The sequence below is a fragment of the Ceratotherium simum genome, chromosome 4 (assembly GCF_057802395.1).
Source record: "Ceratotherium simum simum isolate JZ-2026a chromosome 4, ASM5780239v1, whole genome shotgun sequence".
Classification (NCBI taxonomy): domain Eukaryota; kingdom Metazoa; phylum Chordata; class Mammalia; order Perissodactyla; family Rhinocerotidae; genus Ceratotherium; species Ceratotherium simum.
The window spans coordinates 20988908-21007607 of record NC_141903.1 but is presented as its reverse complement, the minus strand read 5'-3'; the positions used below and the strand labels follow the sequence as shown (position 1 = coordinate 21007607).

Sequence of the window (18700 nt, the reverse complement as noted above, 5' to 3'; positions counted from 1 at the left end):
TGAGGACCTTGAGGGCAGGGACCAGACTTCCCAAACTTAGTTGGCCACAGAGTCTTCTCTTTTCCTTGAAAGTGTCTTGCCCCACAACACGCTTTGGGCACTCCTGCCTTCTTTCAGTCGCCTACGTTTGTAATAAAGCCAGACAGACACTATTGACATTTCCTGCTTCCTCTTCACCAGGTGAACCTGTGCTTTGATCAGTTTGTCTACAAGCTGGCGGACCAGATCTTTGCTTACTACAAAGCCATGGCCGGCAGGTATGAGCCCCAGGGCTAGGAACGGCAAACTTTCCTAAGATCGCCACCTGGAAGACATGGTTTTCTGTTGCAGAACCTGCCTTCTCCTTTAGCAGCTAAGGAAATCTGAGTGATTCCATGGGCCTAGACTGGATGCTAGAATGTTAGAGAAAGGAAAATAAGCATATATGGTGCTGGACCTCATGGAGCTTACAGCCTAGCGGGGAAGACAGACATCAGTAAAAACTACTGAATGCCCAGTGGCCGGTGAGGTGATGTGCTCCTTGTGAAGGAAAAGTTCATGAGAATGTGGGGATATAGGACAGTTAAATCTGAACTAGTCTTTGGGGTGGGGAACGGACAAGTATCCTGAGAAAGTAACATTTGAGTTCATATCTGAAGTTGATAAGAGTTACGTAAAACTAGGTGAAGGATGGGACAGGAAATGGCAGGCAAAAGGAACTACTTGTGCAAAGTCGCTGTGGCAGAAGTATAATAGTAGCATGCCTACCTCATAGGGCTGTTGAGAGCATTCATGTGAGTTAGTACACGTGAATGTCTTATTCACAGACCACAGGAGGGGGCAGGCTGCATAACAAAGCTAGAGAGGTAGGCAGGGCCCAGATCATACGGGCCTTGTAGGCATTATCCTAGGAGGAATGGAACACCATGGAATGGTTTCAAAAGTACAATGGTGACATAATTTGATTTTTATTTTTAAAAGTTTGTACTTTTAAAAACATAAAAATGTAGAGAATGAATTGGAGATGAGCAAGAATGGGTGTGTGTAGGCCAGATAGGAGGCCAGTGAAGAAGTCTGGGTAAGAGACATGTCAAGTTTTAGAGCTCATTGATGTTGCTGGTATGTGTTGATTTAGACTCCCTTGAATTTCTGGGTTTCAAGAATGGTACTGGTCAAGAAAAATCTCAAAATGTATATATAGGTATTTCCCTTCTTATTGGAAATCCAAATGTACAGACCAGTAATTTCCAGGATAGTTACTTACCTCAATAAATTATTTTTCTTTCTACAGAAAGGATTTGCTTCATTTTGCTTTCAGCAGCTGGAGTTGCTCTGATATATTTCAGATAGGAGTTGATGTGCAGAATGCACAAGTTTCTGTTATCACAGGATGTGCATTAAGTGAAGTGAATGGCTCCTAATGATGGAAAGTATAGAAAGCATGTACTGAAGATTTCAGGGAAAGCCCAGAGAACACAGCCTTTCACAACGTAGTCGCTTAATAAGTGTCTGTGGATTGAATAGGATGTGGTTATAACAGTGTGCTGGGGTTTCAGCTTCTCTAAGACAATTCTCCTTTCAAATATGCCGATCCATTGTCTGTATAAACAAACTCAGACTTGTCAAACCCTAGGTCCTCTGTATATTTAGTTTATAAAATATCCTTTTCTGAAATATGACCCTTAATCGATACCCCACCCTATAAAATCTGTGGTTTTCAAAAATATGGGAAGTTGGGGGAGATTGAGACAAGTTGGGAGAGTCAGAGAATGCACAGGAGGGAAAGAATGGTCTAGATCAGTGCTGTCCATTAGAAATATAATGCAACCACAAATGTGAGCCACAAATGTAATTTTAAATTTTTTAGTAGCCGTATTTAAAAAAGGAAAAATAAACCAGTGAAATTAATTTTAATATATTTAATATAATCCAGTATATCTAAAATATTGTAATTTCAACATGTAATCAATATAAAAATTATTGAAGAGCTAGTTTTCATTGTTTTTTCCCTAAGTTTTCAAAATCTAGTGTGTATTTTATACTTCTAACACATCTCAAATTGGACCTGCCACATTTCAGGTGCTCAGTCAGCTCACGTGGCTGGTGGCTGCTATCTCTATTGGACAGTGTAGATTTAGATTATGTCACTCTCCTACTTAAAATCTTTCGGTGGCTCCAATTACATCTAGAAAACATCTAACCTCTTGAACATCTAACATCTAACCAGCTTATTGTGCCTGAAAGATTCTTCCCCCAGATCTTTCCATTTTTAGCATTTGGGTCTCTGTCCAACACAACATCTTTAGAGAGGCTTTCCTTGACCTCCTAACCCCAAATGATCCTGTTTTATTATTTTCAGAGCACTTGTTACTCTGCAATCCATGCCTCGATGTGAAAGATAATAATAGTACATCTAACTCATAGGGTTGTTATGAGATTAAAAATGACTGTGTGCGCACACGTGGGTGCATGCCTGATGATAGTAAATACTATGCAGATGTTTACTGTTATCTGAAGTTATTTTATTCCTCTGCGTGTTTATTTAGTATCAGTCTCTCTTCACTAGCAGGTAAGCTCCATGAGGACAGAAACTTTGTATCCCCAGTACATAGAGTGTTTCCTAGGATAGACCAAGCATGCGCTCAGTTGCTTTTTTGGTAAATGAATAAAAGGGGAAAGTGGCTCAACTTCTGTGTTGCTTGTCTTTACCTTAGAAATTCTGTTTCACATATTGAGCTTCTTTGGGTGAAAAAAAAATTTGAAGAACTTTGCTCTAGAGCAAAAAAAATGATATTTAAAATAGATGGTGCTTCATTTGTAGATCCTATGGTCTGAGATAGATGTGACTGGGCGATTGGAAACCATTCACTGTCATGTTTACTGGCCTTATTTAACCTTTATTCCTTCCAGTGTCCTGTTGGATAAACGCTTTAGGGCCGAATGTAAGAATTATGGGGTCATCATTCCGTACCCGCCATCCAACCGCTATGAAACACTGCTGAAACAGAGACATGTCCAGGTATGGTGAAAGAAGCCACAGTGGAGATATAGTGGAGTAGCTGTGTGTTAGCATAGAGCTCTGCGGTCAGGACTGCGTACTGTCTGCCCTGCATACTGCCCCATGTGGGCTTCTGAGCACAGGTGTAGCAGCCTCAGAATCTTACAAACAATAAAAAGGCATTGGACTTCCTTTGGTTCAAGTTCTAGGCTTCTCAGCCCATCTGCTGCTCACCTCTGGGGAGTAGTGGTGGTCCTCAAAGCCTTTGCCTTCCTATCATAAGCTGCAGCCCCCTTCCTTCATTTGGGAATCTGGCTCAGAATTGGGTAACTCTATCTCTGAACAGAGCCCAAATGCTGGCCTGAGTGAAGAAGGCTGTGGGGCCTTTGAAATGAAGCAGGTCTGGCTAAACCCAGGGTAGAAGTTATGTTTTGTTTTCGTGGAGTTGGTTTCTGTTCACATTTGACCCCAGAGTAGAGGAAATGCTGCCAGGAGTTCAGAAACACACCCTTGCTTAAAAATATGAATGTGAGTCAGACAGACAAAACGAGAGATGCTCCTGAAGACTTTGCGCCCTACTCCTAGGCCCTGCTGTCAGCCAGGCAGTGGTGAAATGGCCATTACACTGTGACCTCTGTGTGCTTATTATGTGGTCCACAGTGTTTGTGGAGAAGACGCAGGTGAAAGGAGGCAGGGCTGAGGCTCAGAAGATGCCATGGGTGGAGAGGAAAGGGTTCACCCTGGAAACCCTGGACATTCCCATTGCTATGAGAAATCCCAGGGAAATGGAGACTCATAAGAGGAAAAAGAACATTTTCACCTCTGCCAACAGCAGAGGCTCAATGCTTCTCCTCCAGCCTCTCAGAAGATTACGGCTATCAGTTACGAATGCAGCCAGAACTAGCCACAGGTCATTGAATACTGAGGGCTTTATGTGTGCATGAGATGCTATAAGGGGGCCTAGTCAGTTGGTAGAAAATCTCTCCCAAAAGGGAAATAGAAAAAAAGAAAATAGTTAAGAATAATCCTTGGGCACCTAGCAAAGTGCAGTGCACACAGCAGGTGCTCAATAAATGTTTATTGCTGGGCTGGCCCCGTGGCTTAGCAGTTAAGTGGGCACGCTCCGCTGCTGGCGGCCCGGGTTCGGATCCCGGGCGAGCACCGACGCACCGCTTCTCCGGCCATGCTGAGGCCACATCCCACGTACAGCAACTAGAAGGATGTGCATCTGTGACATACAAATATCTACTGGGGCTTTAGGGGAAAAAATAAAATTAAAAATTTAAAAAAAAATGTTTATTGCTATCTACATAGCATCTGCAACAGTGCCCACGTGTACCCCACTGGAAATTATCATAAGCTGTATTTTCCATCCTGTAACCAGCCCTTCATCCTCATGCTTTTAAACTCCTCTCCATAAAGGCGCACAGTAGGTCCTTGCTGAGGGCCTGCTGTTCCCTGGTGATGGTGAGTTGGGGCACAGGACAGATGCAGGAAGAACCTCAGGCTAAATTTAGGATGTCGGCATTGCCGGGGACGCCAGAGCCTGTCCTGAGCCTCTTCCTATAGTCTGAATGAGTCGTACTTTTCCTCAACTTTCTATATTTCAAACCTCCAGGAAAGTTGAAAGAATAACATAGTGAACACATATTTATAGCGAGATTCATGATTATTACTGTTCTACCACATTTGCCTCACTTTCTCTTTCTTATATATGTTTTTTCTGTCACAAATATAGTAAATGTACTGTAAATATATATATTGCTAGTATATATGTTATAAAAATGTGTATTTATATATAAATAATAAAATACATGTATTTTTTAATATATATACTTTTTTCCTTAGCCATTTGAGAGTGAGTTGCAGACATCATGAAACTTCACCACTGATACCTCAGCACCTATCTCCTAAGAACAAGGATATTCTCTCGTAATCAAAATAGAATTATCATACTCAGGAAATTTAACAACACTGTTTTCTGCATAGAGTCCCCATTTGTCCCAGTAATGTCCTTTATACTTTTAATCCAGTTTCCTATCAGTGCAGTGCATTTAGTTGTCATGTGCCCGTGCGAATCTTAAGTAGCTTTTCTCTCTCTCTCTCTTCCATCCAGCTGTTGGGTAGATCGATTGACTTGAACAGACTCATTACCCAGCGCATCTCTGCTGCCATGTATAAATCCTTGGACCAGGCCATCAGCCGCTTTGAGAGTGAGGACCTGACCTCCATCGTGGTAAGAGACTGGGGGCCATGGGAGTTCTGCTCTGGGATTCCTCAGACTAGAAGCCAACTTGATGGCTATTGTTAGCCTAGTACTGGGCTAATTAAAGAGAAGCAGAGAGTCTCTTTCCAACATCTGAATGGAGCAGAAAAAAAAGACGTAAAAAGAATGAGGGTAATCTTACCCTCCTGATTGCCCGGAGAGTGGGAGTGGGGAAGGGGGATCTTGAAATCTCTAGAGATGGCCAACCTGAGGGCACAGCTGCTTGTCCTTTAGGATTCTATAGATCTGAGCAAGTAGGTGGGTGGTCCTAAGAAGCTAGGGAAGGTTGCACAACAAGTTTGGCTTCATGGATGTGCAGCAGTATAGGGCCCAGGAGCGCTCTGCTTGGTTTAATGCTCTGCTCTCACCATCTTGAAATTTCTTAATAATTTTTAAACAGCAGTCCCCACGTTTTCATTTTGCACTGGGACCTGCAAATTACGTAGTTGGTCCTGATGCACAAGCATGGAACAGGCCTGTTTCTTTGTCCTATTAAACAGCAATTTGAACTGCTGTCTGCTAATTCTCATTCTCCAAGAATTAGAATAACTTGACTGATCAGTGTTTAAGTGAATCAAAGGGAGACTTGAATGCTTTCAAAAGCAGATGAGTAGAAGGAATGGGAAATAGAAAATCACCATTATATACCACAGTAATAACTATTGCAGGCAGGATCCAGCAACGGATGTTAAAATTAGTGGGCAGAACTTTGAGAAGAATATTTTATGATTCCTCTTATTATGAGGTTCCTAGAGTAGTGAAATTCATAGAGACAGAAAATGGAATGGTGTTTGTAGGGGATAGGGCATTAGTGTTTAATGGATACAGAGTTTCAGTTGTGGAAGGTTAAGAAGTTCTGGAGATGGATGGTGCTGATGGTTGCACAACAATGTGAATGTACTTAATGCCACAAACTGTATGTTTGAAAATGGTTAAAATGGTAAATTTTATGTTATTTATATTTTACCACAATAAAAATACTACTCAAAAATAAAAAAAACTTTGAAAAGAAACAGGATACTTGCATAGTCTCAAACTGTCTCCTTCAAGATATTTACTAACTCCAAAGGGAAGAAAAGTAACTTTATAGTGGGGAAACCTGGCAGACACCATCTTAACCAAGCGTCAAAGGTTAATATCACCAGTAATAAGATTTATTCACGTATCTGCTGATATGTATTTTTCTATAGTATTCTTGCCAAAGTGCATCATCTCAATCTAATCAGGAGAAAATGCTGGATAACCCCAACTCAAATGGCATTCAAAACAAAGTGAACAATACTTTTCAAAAGCATCCAGATCATAAAAGACAAAGATAGACTGAAAACTGTTAGAAATTGAAAAAGACTAAGGAGACACGACAACTAAATGCAACATGGGATTCTGGATTGAATCCTAGACCGGAAAAAAAGGACCGTCATGGAAAGACTGGCGAAATCCGAATAAGGTCTATGGTTTAGTTAATAGAATTGTACCAATATTAATTTGCCACTTTTGATAATTATACTCTGGTTATGTAAGGTTTTAACATTGGGGAAGCCAGGTCAAGGCTATGCAGGAACTCAGCTATGTTTTCACAACTTTTCTGTAAGTCTAAAATTATTTCAAAATAAAAAGTTTTTTTTTTTTTTTTTTTGTGAGAAAGATCAGCCCTATGCTAACATCTGCCAATCCTCCTCTTTTTGCTGAGGAAGACCGGCCCTGGGCTAACATCCATGCCCATCTTCCTCTACTTTATATGGGACGCTGCCACAACATGGCTTGATAAGTGGTGCGTCGGTGCGTGCCTGGGATCCGAACTGGTGAACTCCGGGCTGCCGCAATGGAGTGCGTGCACTTAACCGCTTACGCCACCTGGGGCCGGCCCCAAAAGTTTTTTTTTTTAATGGACAAAGTGGTGTTAACAAAAAAAAAGGACTGAGAACTAGGGCTATAGAGTCAGAAAGACCTGGCCTCCCAGTCCTGGCCCTGCCACTTACTAGCTGGGTGATCTCAGGCAAGTTACTTATCTTCTACAAGCCTATGTCCCTATCTACACAACGGAGGAAATATTAGAATCCACCTCATAGAGTTGTTATAAGGATGAAATGAGATACTGCCTGGATAAAGTTTTGCATAGTTCCTTGCACTTAATAGCTTATGAAAGAAAAAGATGAAAGGGACATAGAAACCTTGGGCTGCACTGAAACGTTCTCAGGGGGAGTTTTCAGCAGCATTTCATAAGAGGACTTGACCCAACTGCCCACCCAAGTCCTGGGTCACTTACTTTAAGAGACTGTAACATAGCACACGTTCTGGGAGATCTATTTTAAGAAATAGATTTTTCTTTGTTTATGCTAAAATGTTAGCAGTGATTATCTCCAAGTGGTAGGATTTTTTTTTCATCTGTATCTTCTACTTTTCCAGTCATAAATAAGCATATCTTGTGGAAAAACTGGTTTGGGGTGTGTGTGGGTATCCATGGCCTCTTCCCACCCCTTGAAAGGCACTGAATGTTCTTTTAGCTGGGAACAAAATCAAAACAAGCAGTGCAAGCCCGTGTTTATCAGGTGAGGGCAACAGCCTCCAGGAGAGTAGCCACTTCCTGTGAAGCTGCGACCCCAGGGACGTTCCCTCCTGTGGGGTCAGGAGGCCCCCACTCGCCTTGGCTGAGAATCTTCTGCCTCTTCTGAGAAACAAACCAAAGAATGTGATCCCCTCAGCCCTTCCATCCACCTCAGAAACTCCGTCTGAAATGGGGAGGTGGCTTGATGCCAAGCTGGAGGGTTGCAGACATTTCTTGAGTGACTCGCCCTCATCTTATACAGCCAAGCAAATAGATTCTCCGAGAGATCTGTTGCTGAAGTTGAGAGCTGGCAGCCTGCAGGCTATGTTTTGTTCATGCTGCAGAGCGTATTTGAAATTTTGATCAACATTTAACATTTGGAAGAATTCAAATAAAACTGCCGAAGCTCTGGCAGCACCAGACTGGCCTTCCCAGATGGCAACAATTGCCTAGAAACGACTAGCCGTTCCTGTCAGCTTGGCTGTGCTCTCTTCGGTTTGCCCCAAGCCCGACTGGCACACTTCGTTCATTTGTATGACCTACAAGGCCTCGCTGCGCCTGAGTTTGAGAGCCTGTTTGGGACCGCAGAGCTGGTTAACAGTCAAGCATGACTGACACTCTGGTTTTCTGGTTCCCACTGAAGAGCTCTTTCCACTACTTCACTGAAGTTTGCCCATGTGGGTGTTTTGTTTCCCCAATTCTGCTTCTCTTTTGCCCCTCAGTAAACTGACTTCGCTATAGAAAGCTGATATCATCTCAGAAGGCACCAGGACCACTCACATGGCCTCTTTTTTTTTTTTTTTTTGCCTGAGGAAGATTCGCCCTGAGCTAACATCTGTGCCAAATCTTCCTCTATTTTGTATGTGGGTCACCGCCACAGCATGGCTGCCGACAAGTGATGTAGGTCCACGCCTGGGAACTGAACTCGAGCTGCTAAAGCTTAACCACTAGGCCCTGGGGCCGGCCCCCTCATCTGGCCTTTTAAACCTTCTGTGCCCTGATGCACTGATGCATCCCGTGGGCAAGGGCCGTCTCCTGATTTAAAGGCCAGAAGAACATGCTGATGCAAAAACACAGTTTGGGTTAACATAACAAAAACCCCTGTACTGTTGCATGGTGCAAGAAGTGGACCTTCCTTTCCGGCAGCCCCAACATGAGCAGAGTTGAGAACTCTCTCCTTTGTCTTCCTTGTAAACACTGACGCACATTTGTGAGACTGTTAAAATCACTGAATGTTAGAACGGAAATTGTTCCGCGGTTTCTCATCTGCAGTTATCTTCCCGGTAACAGGGCACCTCAGTGTGCCAAGGGCCTCAGTGATCTTAGAAATAAACTCATTAGCGTTTACTCCATTTATTTATTTTTTTATCTTTTTACCCATCCTAAGTGAATGAGAACAAAGATACAGTCCAGCTAGCTAGGCCCCAAGAGACAAAAGCAGAGAGCTGATTCTGTATTTCTGCCCTTCTTTTACTTCTTGGTGCACAATGACTAGAAACTTATTCCTCCAGCTGCCATTCCAGAATTGAAATCCAGATTTTGACCTTCTTTTGAAAGATTGCAGGATCTACCATCACGAAGCCCTGTTCCAACGTGGCAGCCATCGGATGGAGTTAAGTAGCAGCTTGGCCTTTATCTGGGCAGGAGCTCTCCAATTTGCCACAGACAACCCAGTTTACAAGCTTTGATCCAGTTCTCTACCCCCAATTTAGGGCACAGAATCTGAGTTTCAGGGAGGCAGAGCTCCAAGATTAGAGGCGTGGTCTGGGGCCTCCACCTGACTACACTCTGGACCCCAACCAGGGTTAGGGGGGCCTTGTGGCTGATGAGAATGAAATTGAATCCCTGGTGTGGGGCTGCCTCCTGTGACCAAGGAGCGGGAGCTCCGTGTCCCAGCTGGTAAAGCTGGCCCTGGACATTCCAGTTCCTGGCCGCACTCTGGGGAACTGCTCTTGCTGTGTCATGGGACCAAACCCATGATTGGAATCGGAAGACCTGGATTCATATTCCCTGTGTGACCTTGGGCAAGTTACTTAACCCGTCAGGCCTCAGGTTTTCCTTCTTTGAAACAGGGACATCTCAAGAGACAGCTTAACCAAAACGATGTAAGACTGTCCTAGAGCATCACATAGAGGGAGGTCTTCTCTGCACAAGGCTGGGCTTTGATTCTTTTTGATAGCAATGCAACAAGGTTGTAAAGCGAGCCCAAAGGGTTTCACTGCCCGTTTCCTTCCCAACAAATGCAGTGACCTGCTATGTCCAGATATTACCCTCTCTGCTCCCATTCTTGGCCTGAAGATGGGATTCCAAACGATGAGGGCCACAGCTCACACAGGCCCTTGGTCCATGGCTCGCAGCCGCACCTTTGCCAGCACGTATGACCAACCCCGTGTGACTGAGGGACACAGGAGGAGTCCAAAGGAGGTGGCGTTCTGCACCCAGCTGTTTTTTGAATTTCTGTGGTATATAGTGGTTAAAAATGTGGGCTTTGGAGCCCAACTTCCTGGATTTGAAGCCAAGTTACTTAACTTATAACGTCAGTTTCTATATGCATAAAGACAGTCGTAATACTGACTTTGTAGGGGGTTTTTTTTTGAGCATTAAATGAGTTAATACGTATAAAGTGTTTAGAATACTGCTTTGTACATAGTAGATTGAACCATTTGAAATTACTAATATTCAATGGTGTTTGACCTGAAAAAACAGCCGTTTCATGTGGTCTGACCTAATAGCAAGCACTTAGTAGGTGGTGGCTCTTATGATTGCATCTGCAGGGCAGAGGTAGGGCCTCTGGTGATAGCCAGTCACAACTCGCTTTTACTTTACTGGAGACATTGAGGGACAAGCTTTTTCCTCAGCAACATGCAAACTGGAAAGCACCCAGGGGGTGTAGATAGGGGATTTGCACATGGTCTGTGGTCCCCTTCCCGGGACAGGCATGCAGCCTCCCTCAGCATAGTCTGGCAGTTCCTTCCACTCCTCAAAAGAAGAGAATATTGTCACATGCCACTGCGGGGGTCCTAGTCCCCGTGTTGGCAGTCAGGAGGTTGTCCGAGGGGCTCTCGCCTACATGAGAAGAATCTGTAAGACAAAGTGGTGCACACGTGTAAGGTGTATGTGTACGGCCTCAGCAGCCACGGGTTCTCTCTCCGGGCAGGAGCTGGAGTGGTTGCTGGAGATCAACCGGCTCACACACCGGCTGCTGTGTAAGCACATGACCCTGGACAGCTTCGACGCCATGTTCCGGGAGGCCAATCACAACGTGTCTGCCCCCTACGGCCGCATTACCCTGCATGTCTTCTGGGAGCTGAACTTCGACTTCCTCCCCAACTACTGCTACAATGGGTCCACCAACCGGTAAGGAAGTCCCTGTGCAAAGGGGGCTGGAGCAGGGTGGGGTGTGGCGGGGGAGCAGCTAGCTGCCGCCTTCAAACTAGGCCCAGCACAGGTTGTCAGTTTACTCCTGCAACAGGCGTCTCATGGAGCCCTCCTGGGTGCACGCTCTGTGCTGGAGGCAGGAATGCCACGGTGAACAAGCAGACACCTTCCTGCCTCTTAGAGCCCTCAGGCTAGAGGAGAATGCAGGTGATCAAATAATCACACAATAAAGGTACTGTTGTAAACAGTGAACGTGGAGATGGAGGAGAGCCCACAGCCATGAGAGAGAAAACAGCACCGCCTGATCCAGTCTGGGCAGTGATGCAACCCTCAAGAGAGGCTTCCTCCTCTGAGGATATAATGTTTGAGTTGGGATGTGAAGGAAGAGTAGGAATAAATAAGGCAAAAGGCAGGAGAAGAGTATTCCAAGCAAAGTTTCTAAGGAACGGAGAGGTTGGTGAGGGTGGATCTGGGGTGGGAAATGGTGCCATGAAAGATAAGGCCGGACACAGGAGGAAGCAGGAACTAGATCATGCACTGCTTCATAGCCAATATTAGGATCAAGTGTTTATGAAGCTTAGAAGAGTTTGAGGAAGAGGGGCAACGTGATCAGATGGTACTTTTGTGAGGACTTCCACATATGTGAACGCATGTGTGCCAAATAGGCATACATTTGCAGAGCACACACATGCATGACAAAATGGAACATGTCTCCTGTAAGGTGCACATAGCCCAGGGCCGGGCACCAAGGTAGAGACCACACTTAATCCCTTATGCCCACAGAGGTTCAAAACCTGGTGGAGGGGCCGGCCCCGTGGCTTAGCGGTTGAGTGCGTGCGCTCCGCTACTGGCGGCCCAGGTTTGGATCCCGGGCGCGCACCGACGCACCGCTTCTCCGGCCATGCTGAGGTGGCGTCCCACATACAGCAACTAGAAGGTTGTGCAACTATGACATACAACTATCTACTGGGGCTTTGGGGAAATAAAAGGAGGAGGATTGGCAATAGATGTTAGCTCAGAGCCGGTCATCCTTAGCAAAAAGAGGAGGATTAGCATGGATGTTAGCTCAGGGCTGATCTTCCTCACACACACACAAAAAAATTTAAAACCTGGTGGAAGAGGTGAGACGTAGTCACGTACAAAACAAGTACATAAGGATATGCAAAAATGTATGTGTTTACACGTCCTCTCAGGATCCTCAGGGCCTGGCTCATGGCCAGTGTTCAGTAAGTATGTGTTGAATGAATGGAAGAGTCTAGGAGGAAGCTACAAATGTGCATGAATCCACACACTCTGCAAGACAGACTTCGAGTTCTCTTAAGATTTGAGTCTTTTAATCCTCTTGAGCAGAGTTCTACAAACTGCAGCCCACAAGCCACATCTAGTTGCCAACTGTTTTTGTACAGCCCATGCACTGAGAATGGTATTAATGTTTTAAATAGTTGGGGGAAAATCCAAAGAATTATAATTTGGTGACAAGCGGAAATTATTTGAAATTCATAGTTCTGTTGGAACTCAGCCATGCTCATTCATTTACTATCGTTTATGGGTGCTTGCACGCTACCAGCAGAGTTGAGTAATTGTGACAGAGACCATCTGGCTTGCAAAGCTGAAAATATTTGCTATCTGGGCCTTTACAGAAAGAGTTTGCAGAATCCTGCTTTTGAGAAACCAAATGAGGTGGAGGGACGGAGCCCTGGAGAAGGCCGTTTTAAGGCCCAGCCCATCCTCAGTTTCTTGCCTACTGTCCTTCTGAGCAGCCACAAGCCCAGCATCGAGCCTGTGAATCCGGACTACAGTTTTCCCATCTATGGAAAGGAGACAGTAGTTGAATGGGAGGATGTCAGAAGAGTTTAGTACCTTATAGGGAACCACCTAAGAAAGAGTGTGGTTGCACCTGGTCAAGAAGGGCTTCTGTGATACTGTGTCCTGTGAAGAATAACATTAGGACCCGGTTAACTCCTGCCCCATCTCTTTTCTTTTCCTAGTTTTGTCCGAACTGCCATTCCTTTTACTCAAGAACCACAAAGAGATAAACCCGCCAACGTCCAGCCTTATTACCTCTATGGTTCCAAGGTGAGTAGTCTTGCCCGGGTCCTACTTCTAAGAGAGCTAGTGAGCAAAAGCAAATAGCAAAGTGTTTCCTGAGTCAGAAAAGCGAGAAGATGTGGAGAGAAAGAGGCAGCAGTGAGACCCAGGCGGAAACGACTGTGAGGATATTCATCTTTATTTTTCACAACTAGCAAGGGTGGGAGTGAATGCAGACTTAGCAGGGCTGGATCCTGGGTGGGGACTGTCTGGGAGGACTTCACTGAGCCGAGCGGGGAAATGGGCGTGTGGCGCTTCTCGTCTTGGCGTCCCATCTCCTTCTGTTTCTCGGTTGATTCATTGCAGTATTGTCCTGTGATTCTGGGATGTTGTCCTCCACAAATATAAGGGATTTGCAGACAGGAAGCACTTGGGAAGGTGGAGCTTTGAAGGAAATCCCAGATGGCTGGAGCTAGAGCAGAGAGACAGGTCTTCTCCCATCTCTTTGCTGCTTTGCTCATATGTACACATCCTGACACTAACTAAACCTCCCAAATGGTGCCCTGTTCTAGACCTTCAGTCCTTTGCCATTCACTGAACAGACATTTATTAAGCACGTGCTCTAGGCAAACACTGGGCTAGATTCTACATGCTGGGTTTATATCAGAGATTAAAGCAGACATCATCTCTGCCCTCCTCAAGTTCCATTTCCACACCCATGGAACCACCATGGGGACAGGGGAGCAATGTTCACAAAGTCTCACCAACACGATGACATATGTAGGAGATTCATTTCTCACCCTGGGGGTTTGTATGGGCCGGCTAAAGAATGCCTCTGAAGGGTGAAATGTGTCAACAACAACAACAACAAGCCAACATTTTTCTTTGTGATGGAATAAAAGTGGCCACCTTTGACCCCATTTGCAAAAAGTAAGCACGGATGGACTTAGAAGAGGAACTGACAGGATAAATATAATATTGTTAGACAAAGTACTCCTCTAGGTCAAGGAGCCGTAGATTTGGAAGTCTGATGAACCAAAACGAGTTCCCACCACTTGGGCCTAAGGTGGGTCTAAGTGGAGGGTCTTGGGATGATGCTGGGAGAGTGCAGGTATCTTCTCCAGAACAGCCAGTCTGGTTCAGGCAACTTTCTCAAATCAAGGGACCCTTACAGATAGCATTTTAGATAGTTCACAGACATGGCATTAAATAAGAGTGACTCACGAAATAAAAACACCTCTTTTCAATTCTCTTTCAAATGTTGTGATTATATCAAGGAGAAAGACTTAAGCTGGTGCTGATGTGTCTTTATCTCTCCAACTCTTGCTAATCTCCCTTTTTGTCAGAGATAAAAGAGCAGGCCTTAAACTCAGAGTCTTTAGTAGGCAAGAGTATCGAAGTCAAATTTAATATTATTTTGTTTTCGTTATTTTCTTATGGCTCTTCCCTTCTATTTCTAGCAGGGGGGTGCTAGTTTTTCATTTTTGGAGAAATACAAGGCTATCTTTTAAAATAAGTTTGTTTTAAAAATGAGTCAATTTAAAGAAAACTGTTGTTAGTAATAGTGAAGTTAGTCTATGGTTTAAAAAAATAGGAAGATGGGGTACAAGATGGTATGTGATTGCCTGCAAGTTGGAAAACACTCTAGAACAAGGCTTCTCACACCTTTCCAAAATAATTCCCCCAACATGACTGAGAGCATAACTCAAAGAACCCATCTTCAACTCAGAAATTTCCCTGAAGTATTGTTTTATTTAAGCCATGCACATTTTACTTTCTACACCATGATATATTCATGTTTGCTTGAATATTAAAATTATGTTTTTAATTCCTAACTGGGCCCCCCCAAAATGGACACTCCTGAGAGATGCCATGTTTCTCCCTCAGCACCTGGTGGTATATGTTTTCCAGTTTGAGAAGCTTTGTCATGGGGCATTCATCCAACCCAGGTGATCCACAAGAACACTGACATTTGAGGGGAGACAGATGAGCAGTCTATAGACAAATTTTTACAGAAGACCTACTGCATGGAGGGCTTTAGGCTGTATGATGCGGGCTGCCTCCTATCCATCTCTTACTCCCCAAAATGAGGCAGTAGGGCAGGTTGATCACCACCCTCCCTCTGTAAGGCACCCACGTCCGGGGCATCCTGGTCGGCTTCAGCGTCAGCTTCTGGTTCCGCTCCAGCTCCGGAGTTCTTGCGTGGCATTTCCACCAGGGGGACCCCCTGCAGGTCTTCCTCCCTCTGACCAAGAGCCGGGGCCTCCTCTGGCCATCTCACCAGCCCATTGGCTTCCTCCATGTGACCAGCTCTGTAAGACCATCGAGGCTCATGGCAACGGATGCACCAGAACTGGAGGCAGATGAAGGCTAAGACGGCTGTGAAGCAGGCCAGCAGAATGGCCATCAACACCCAAAGGGAGATTTGGGGATCCACCAGGGAGCTCCCAGCAGCCAGTGGACTCTTATCCAGGGTGTGGAACATGGTGCAGTAGTGCCTGTAGGGGAATGCAGCCTTCTTACAGCTGATGCACAGGAAGTAGAGAGTGGAAGGGGCGAGATGTTCCAGTGCCACGGAGCTGATTGTTCGAGGCACCTTCTCCTCGTGGTGGAAGCTGTAGCGAAGATAGCCAGAGAAGATGCTGTTCCAATTGGGCCTATACATAATATGGTAATAGTCCTCCAGGCAGGGCTCCGAGGACGACCAGGAAATGATGGCTCCCGTATAAGAAACGTTCCCAACCTCGATGTTCATCCTGATTCTGGAACCAGAATCAAAGTGAAGAGTGACTTACGCCCTTATTTAAGTATTTATTTATGATAATCATAACCACCATTTATTGAGCATTCAAGCTGAGGATTAATATGGCCCCCATTTTACAATGAAATGGAGATCAAGAGGTGATATTACTCAGCTAGGCACAGCTAAGAAATGGCAGAACAGAACAGGGCTGTCTCATACCAAAGCTGGGGGCCTTTGGGCTGAAAAAGATGCACCCACATCCCCCAGCCTCATCCTGCCCTGGCTCAAATCCTTTAAATACAACATTGTTCCCAACCCTTAAAAAAGAAGAAGAAAAATGGCAGTAAAAGGAGAAATCACTGCAACCTCGGAGTCCCCATGTCAGTTACCACAGGTCTGTGACCTCCAAGTCAGGCAATTGTTTCACCTAAAATTTCTTTTCTGGACCTCTGGCTTCTGCTCCAAGTGCTGTGAGCTCAGTCATCTAGAACATTCTGCCCGCTGCTTTTTTAGCCTCCCAGTTCTGTGGCCCATGGCAAGAGGAAATTTGCTTCGTCACTCATCGGTAACTGATTTCTCCCCAAAGCCTCTGCTCATATTTTGTTTGTTTGTTCAAAGCCAAAGGAACCCAGGAGATTATTTTCATAGGTCAAGATAATCGGCTCCTAATACCACATAAGTGCTGCTATTTAATACTACTGGTACTGTGAGAGTTAATAATAGTGATAACCTCCAACAGTTAGCGAGTGGTTGCTATGTCACAGGTCATGCTAGATGCTTGACGTACAATAATAAATGTCCTTTATTCTTCGGTATACCCTCTGAGCTAGATCTCCATTTTACAGATGAGCAATCTGAGGTCACTCAACTACTGAGCATAAGACTCAAAACCACTTAACTGCTGGATTTCTGAATGCAAGGCTGCTGGGTTTAGTAATAGAACGTTACTGCAAATTGAGATGGTAGTACTAAGACCCAGCTGCTGCTTTTCCAGACAAACCAAATGAGCCCTTTTCAGATTGCCAACCCTCTTGCTTTGGTAAGAGAGCGCCATCTTCAAGCTTTGTAGTTTCTCTTTAATTCTATTTGAGAGATACAGTTCCCCTGCACTGATTTTCCCCTGATCTAAAATTGGGGACAGCCATATTCAACCTGTGTCTGTTCACGTACAGGTCTCATCCAGCTCTGTCCTCTGCCCCTCCTCTCTCACATGAAATACAGAAGGTTTCATTTTAGATTGCAATGACATAGTAAAAAAAAAAAAAAAGAAAAAGAAACAGTCGATCCGACTTGAACCTGAATTGGATATTACACCAAACTGATTTCTGTTACAAGCTGCTCTCTCTCCTCCCCGCCTCCCTCCAACCTCCTGTTTTTGTGCCCGTATTCCTAGAGTAGCAGAGCTGCAGAAAGACGCACAGCCCTGAGTGATTTTCCAATCCTTGTTTTTCTTCTCTAAGGATGATAGTGAACTTAAATGCTCAGGAAGGGGAATGGTTCCTTTCTATTTGGCTGGAAATTTCTGCCCAGAAAAATGGGTAATGAAAGGGATGAGACAGATGTGCTCAGATCCCTCCAGGGAAGGTCACTGCAAAGGAGACTGAGTGTTCGTGCTCCTTCTCCTACTCTCCATCCACTCCACCCAACACCCTGCACGTCCCTATAAATACACTTCCGACCACAATGAAAAAAGATCTTCATTCATTTACTTATGATACAGAAGCAATGGCCTTTATAAAACCCTTCCATCAGGAGTGATCAGGAATCCCATTTCTTGTCATGAATCGTTTCTCCTATTTGCCTCACATCTGCCACTGGCTGTCTTTGCACACTGAGTTCCCTATAGCAGACATTTTTCAGAGCTTTCTGTTAAGACGCTAGCAGCATCCTCAGCTTTTAGAACCAACTCAGTCTCCCTTATTTATTTTTCTTCCTCTGCTTCTGTTTCTAAATTTCCCCTGTCTTTAGCTATTCATATTACCATTGCCTGGCCCTCCTCCAAGCAGAGTGTGAAAGGAAAAGCCATTTCCATTTCCAAGAAGAGCCATTTATGTCCCTTACCTGATGCTTGTGGTGGATCCGGTTAGAGCGCAGCTCTCAGAGGCAGAGTGGACCACAGCTGTAAGAATGGTGCCTTCTCCCCTCCTCTGCTCTGGTCTCTCCTTGATGTCTCTCTCGCCACTGTCTGAGTAATCCCACTGTCGCCCCCAACGCTCACATTATTCATTTCTTCAGATCAGCATCATTCACCATGGCAACCAGCAGGCATCTGTACGCACGATGCTTTCAGGGACCAGTCTAGAAAGGCTTTTGCCCAGTGAGAGGAGCTCTCATTTGTTTGGCTGAAAAAAGACAAACAATCCCCTGCAAACTCATCCTCAGAATGGTACTAATTGTTCCAAGACTCCTAAATTTTCTCTCTAATGGCTAGTTATCATTTTTTTGCCTCATCTAGACCCTCGTTGGACAGTGGTTTCGTATGCAAAGATGCCCTTCTCAGTTATCCCACAACTAAAACAGTAATTTCCTCCTCATCCCCTTCCACCCTGCCCCACCCCCACTTCTGCCTGCCTCCTACCCCACCTCTATATCCTCTTCTTTCTTTATTCTTGTCTCCTGTGGTATTACCTAGCTATATGACACTGGTCAAGACTCTTTTATTCTCTGGACCTCAGTTCCATCATCTGTAAAGCCATGGGCTTGGGCTAGATCGGGATGGCAGATAGGAAACGTGAATACTACCCCTGCCTAGTCCTGAACCCG

General features: G+C 44.8%; 2 protein-coding genes across 5 annotated transcripts in view; one reads left to right on the top strand and one right to left on the bottom strand.

Moving 5' to 3' along the window:
- CYFIP2 (cytoplasmic FMR1 interacting protein 2) overlaps nt 1-18700 on the top strand; it is a 133315-nt gene that overhangs the window by 58786 nt on the left and 55829 nt on the right. For all 4 annotated transcript variants that reach the window (XM_004428593.3, XM_087429496.1, XM_014786143.2 and 1 more), the window contains exons 19-23: nt 181-257; nt 2890-2998; nt 5094-5213; nt 10946-11145; nt 13155-13242. In XM_004428593.3, coding sequence (XP_004428650.1) covers nt 181-257; nt 2890-2998; nt 5094-5213; nt 10946-11145; nt 13155-13242 — 594 coding nt within the window. The remainder of the gene's footprint in view (nt 1-180; nt 258-2889; nt 2999-5093; nt 5214-10945; nt 11146-13154; nt 13243-18700) is intronic.
- Nucleotides 15192-16068, bottom strand: FNDC9 (fibronectin type III domain containing 9). Its single transcript, XM_004428597.3, has one exon. It carries the CDS (start codon nt 15947-15949, stop codon nt 15269-15271), a length of 681 nt encoding a protein of 226 aa, XP_004428654.1. The 5' UTR covers nt 15950-16068; the 3' UTR covers nt 15192-15268.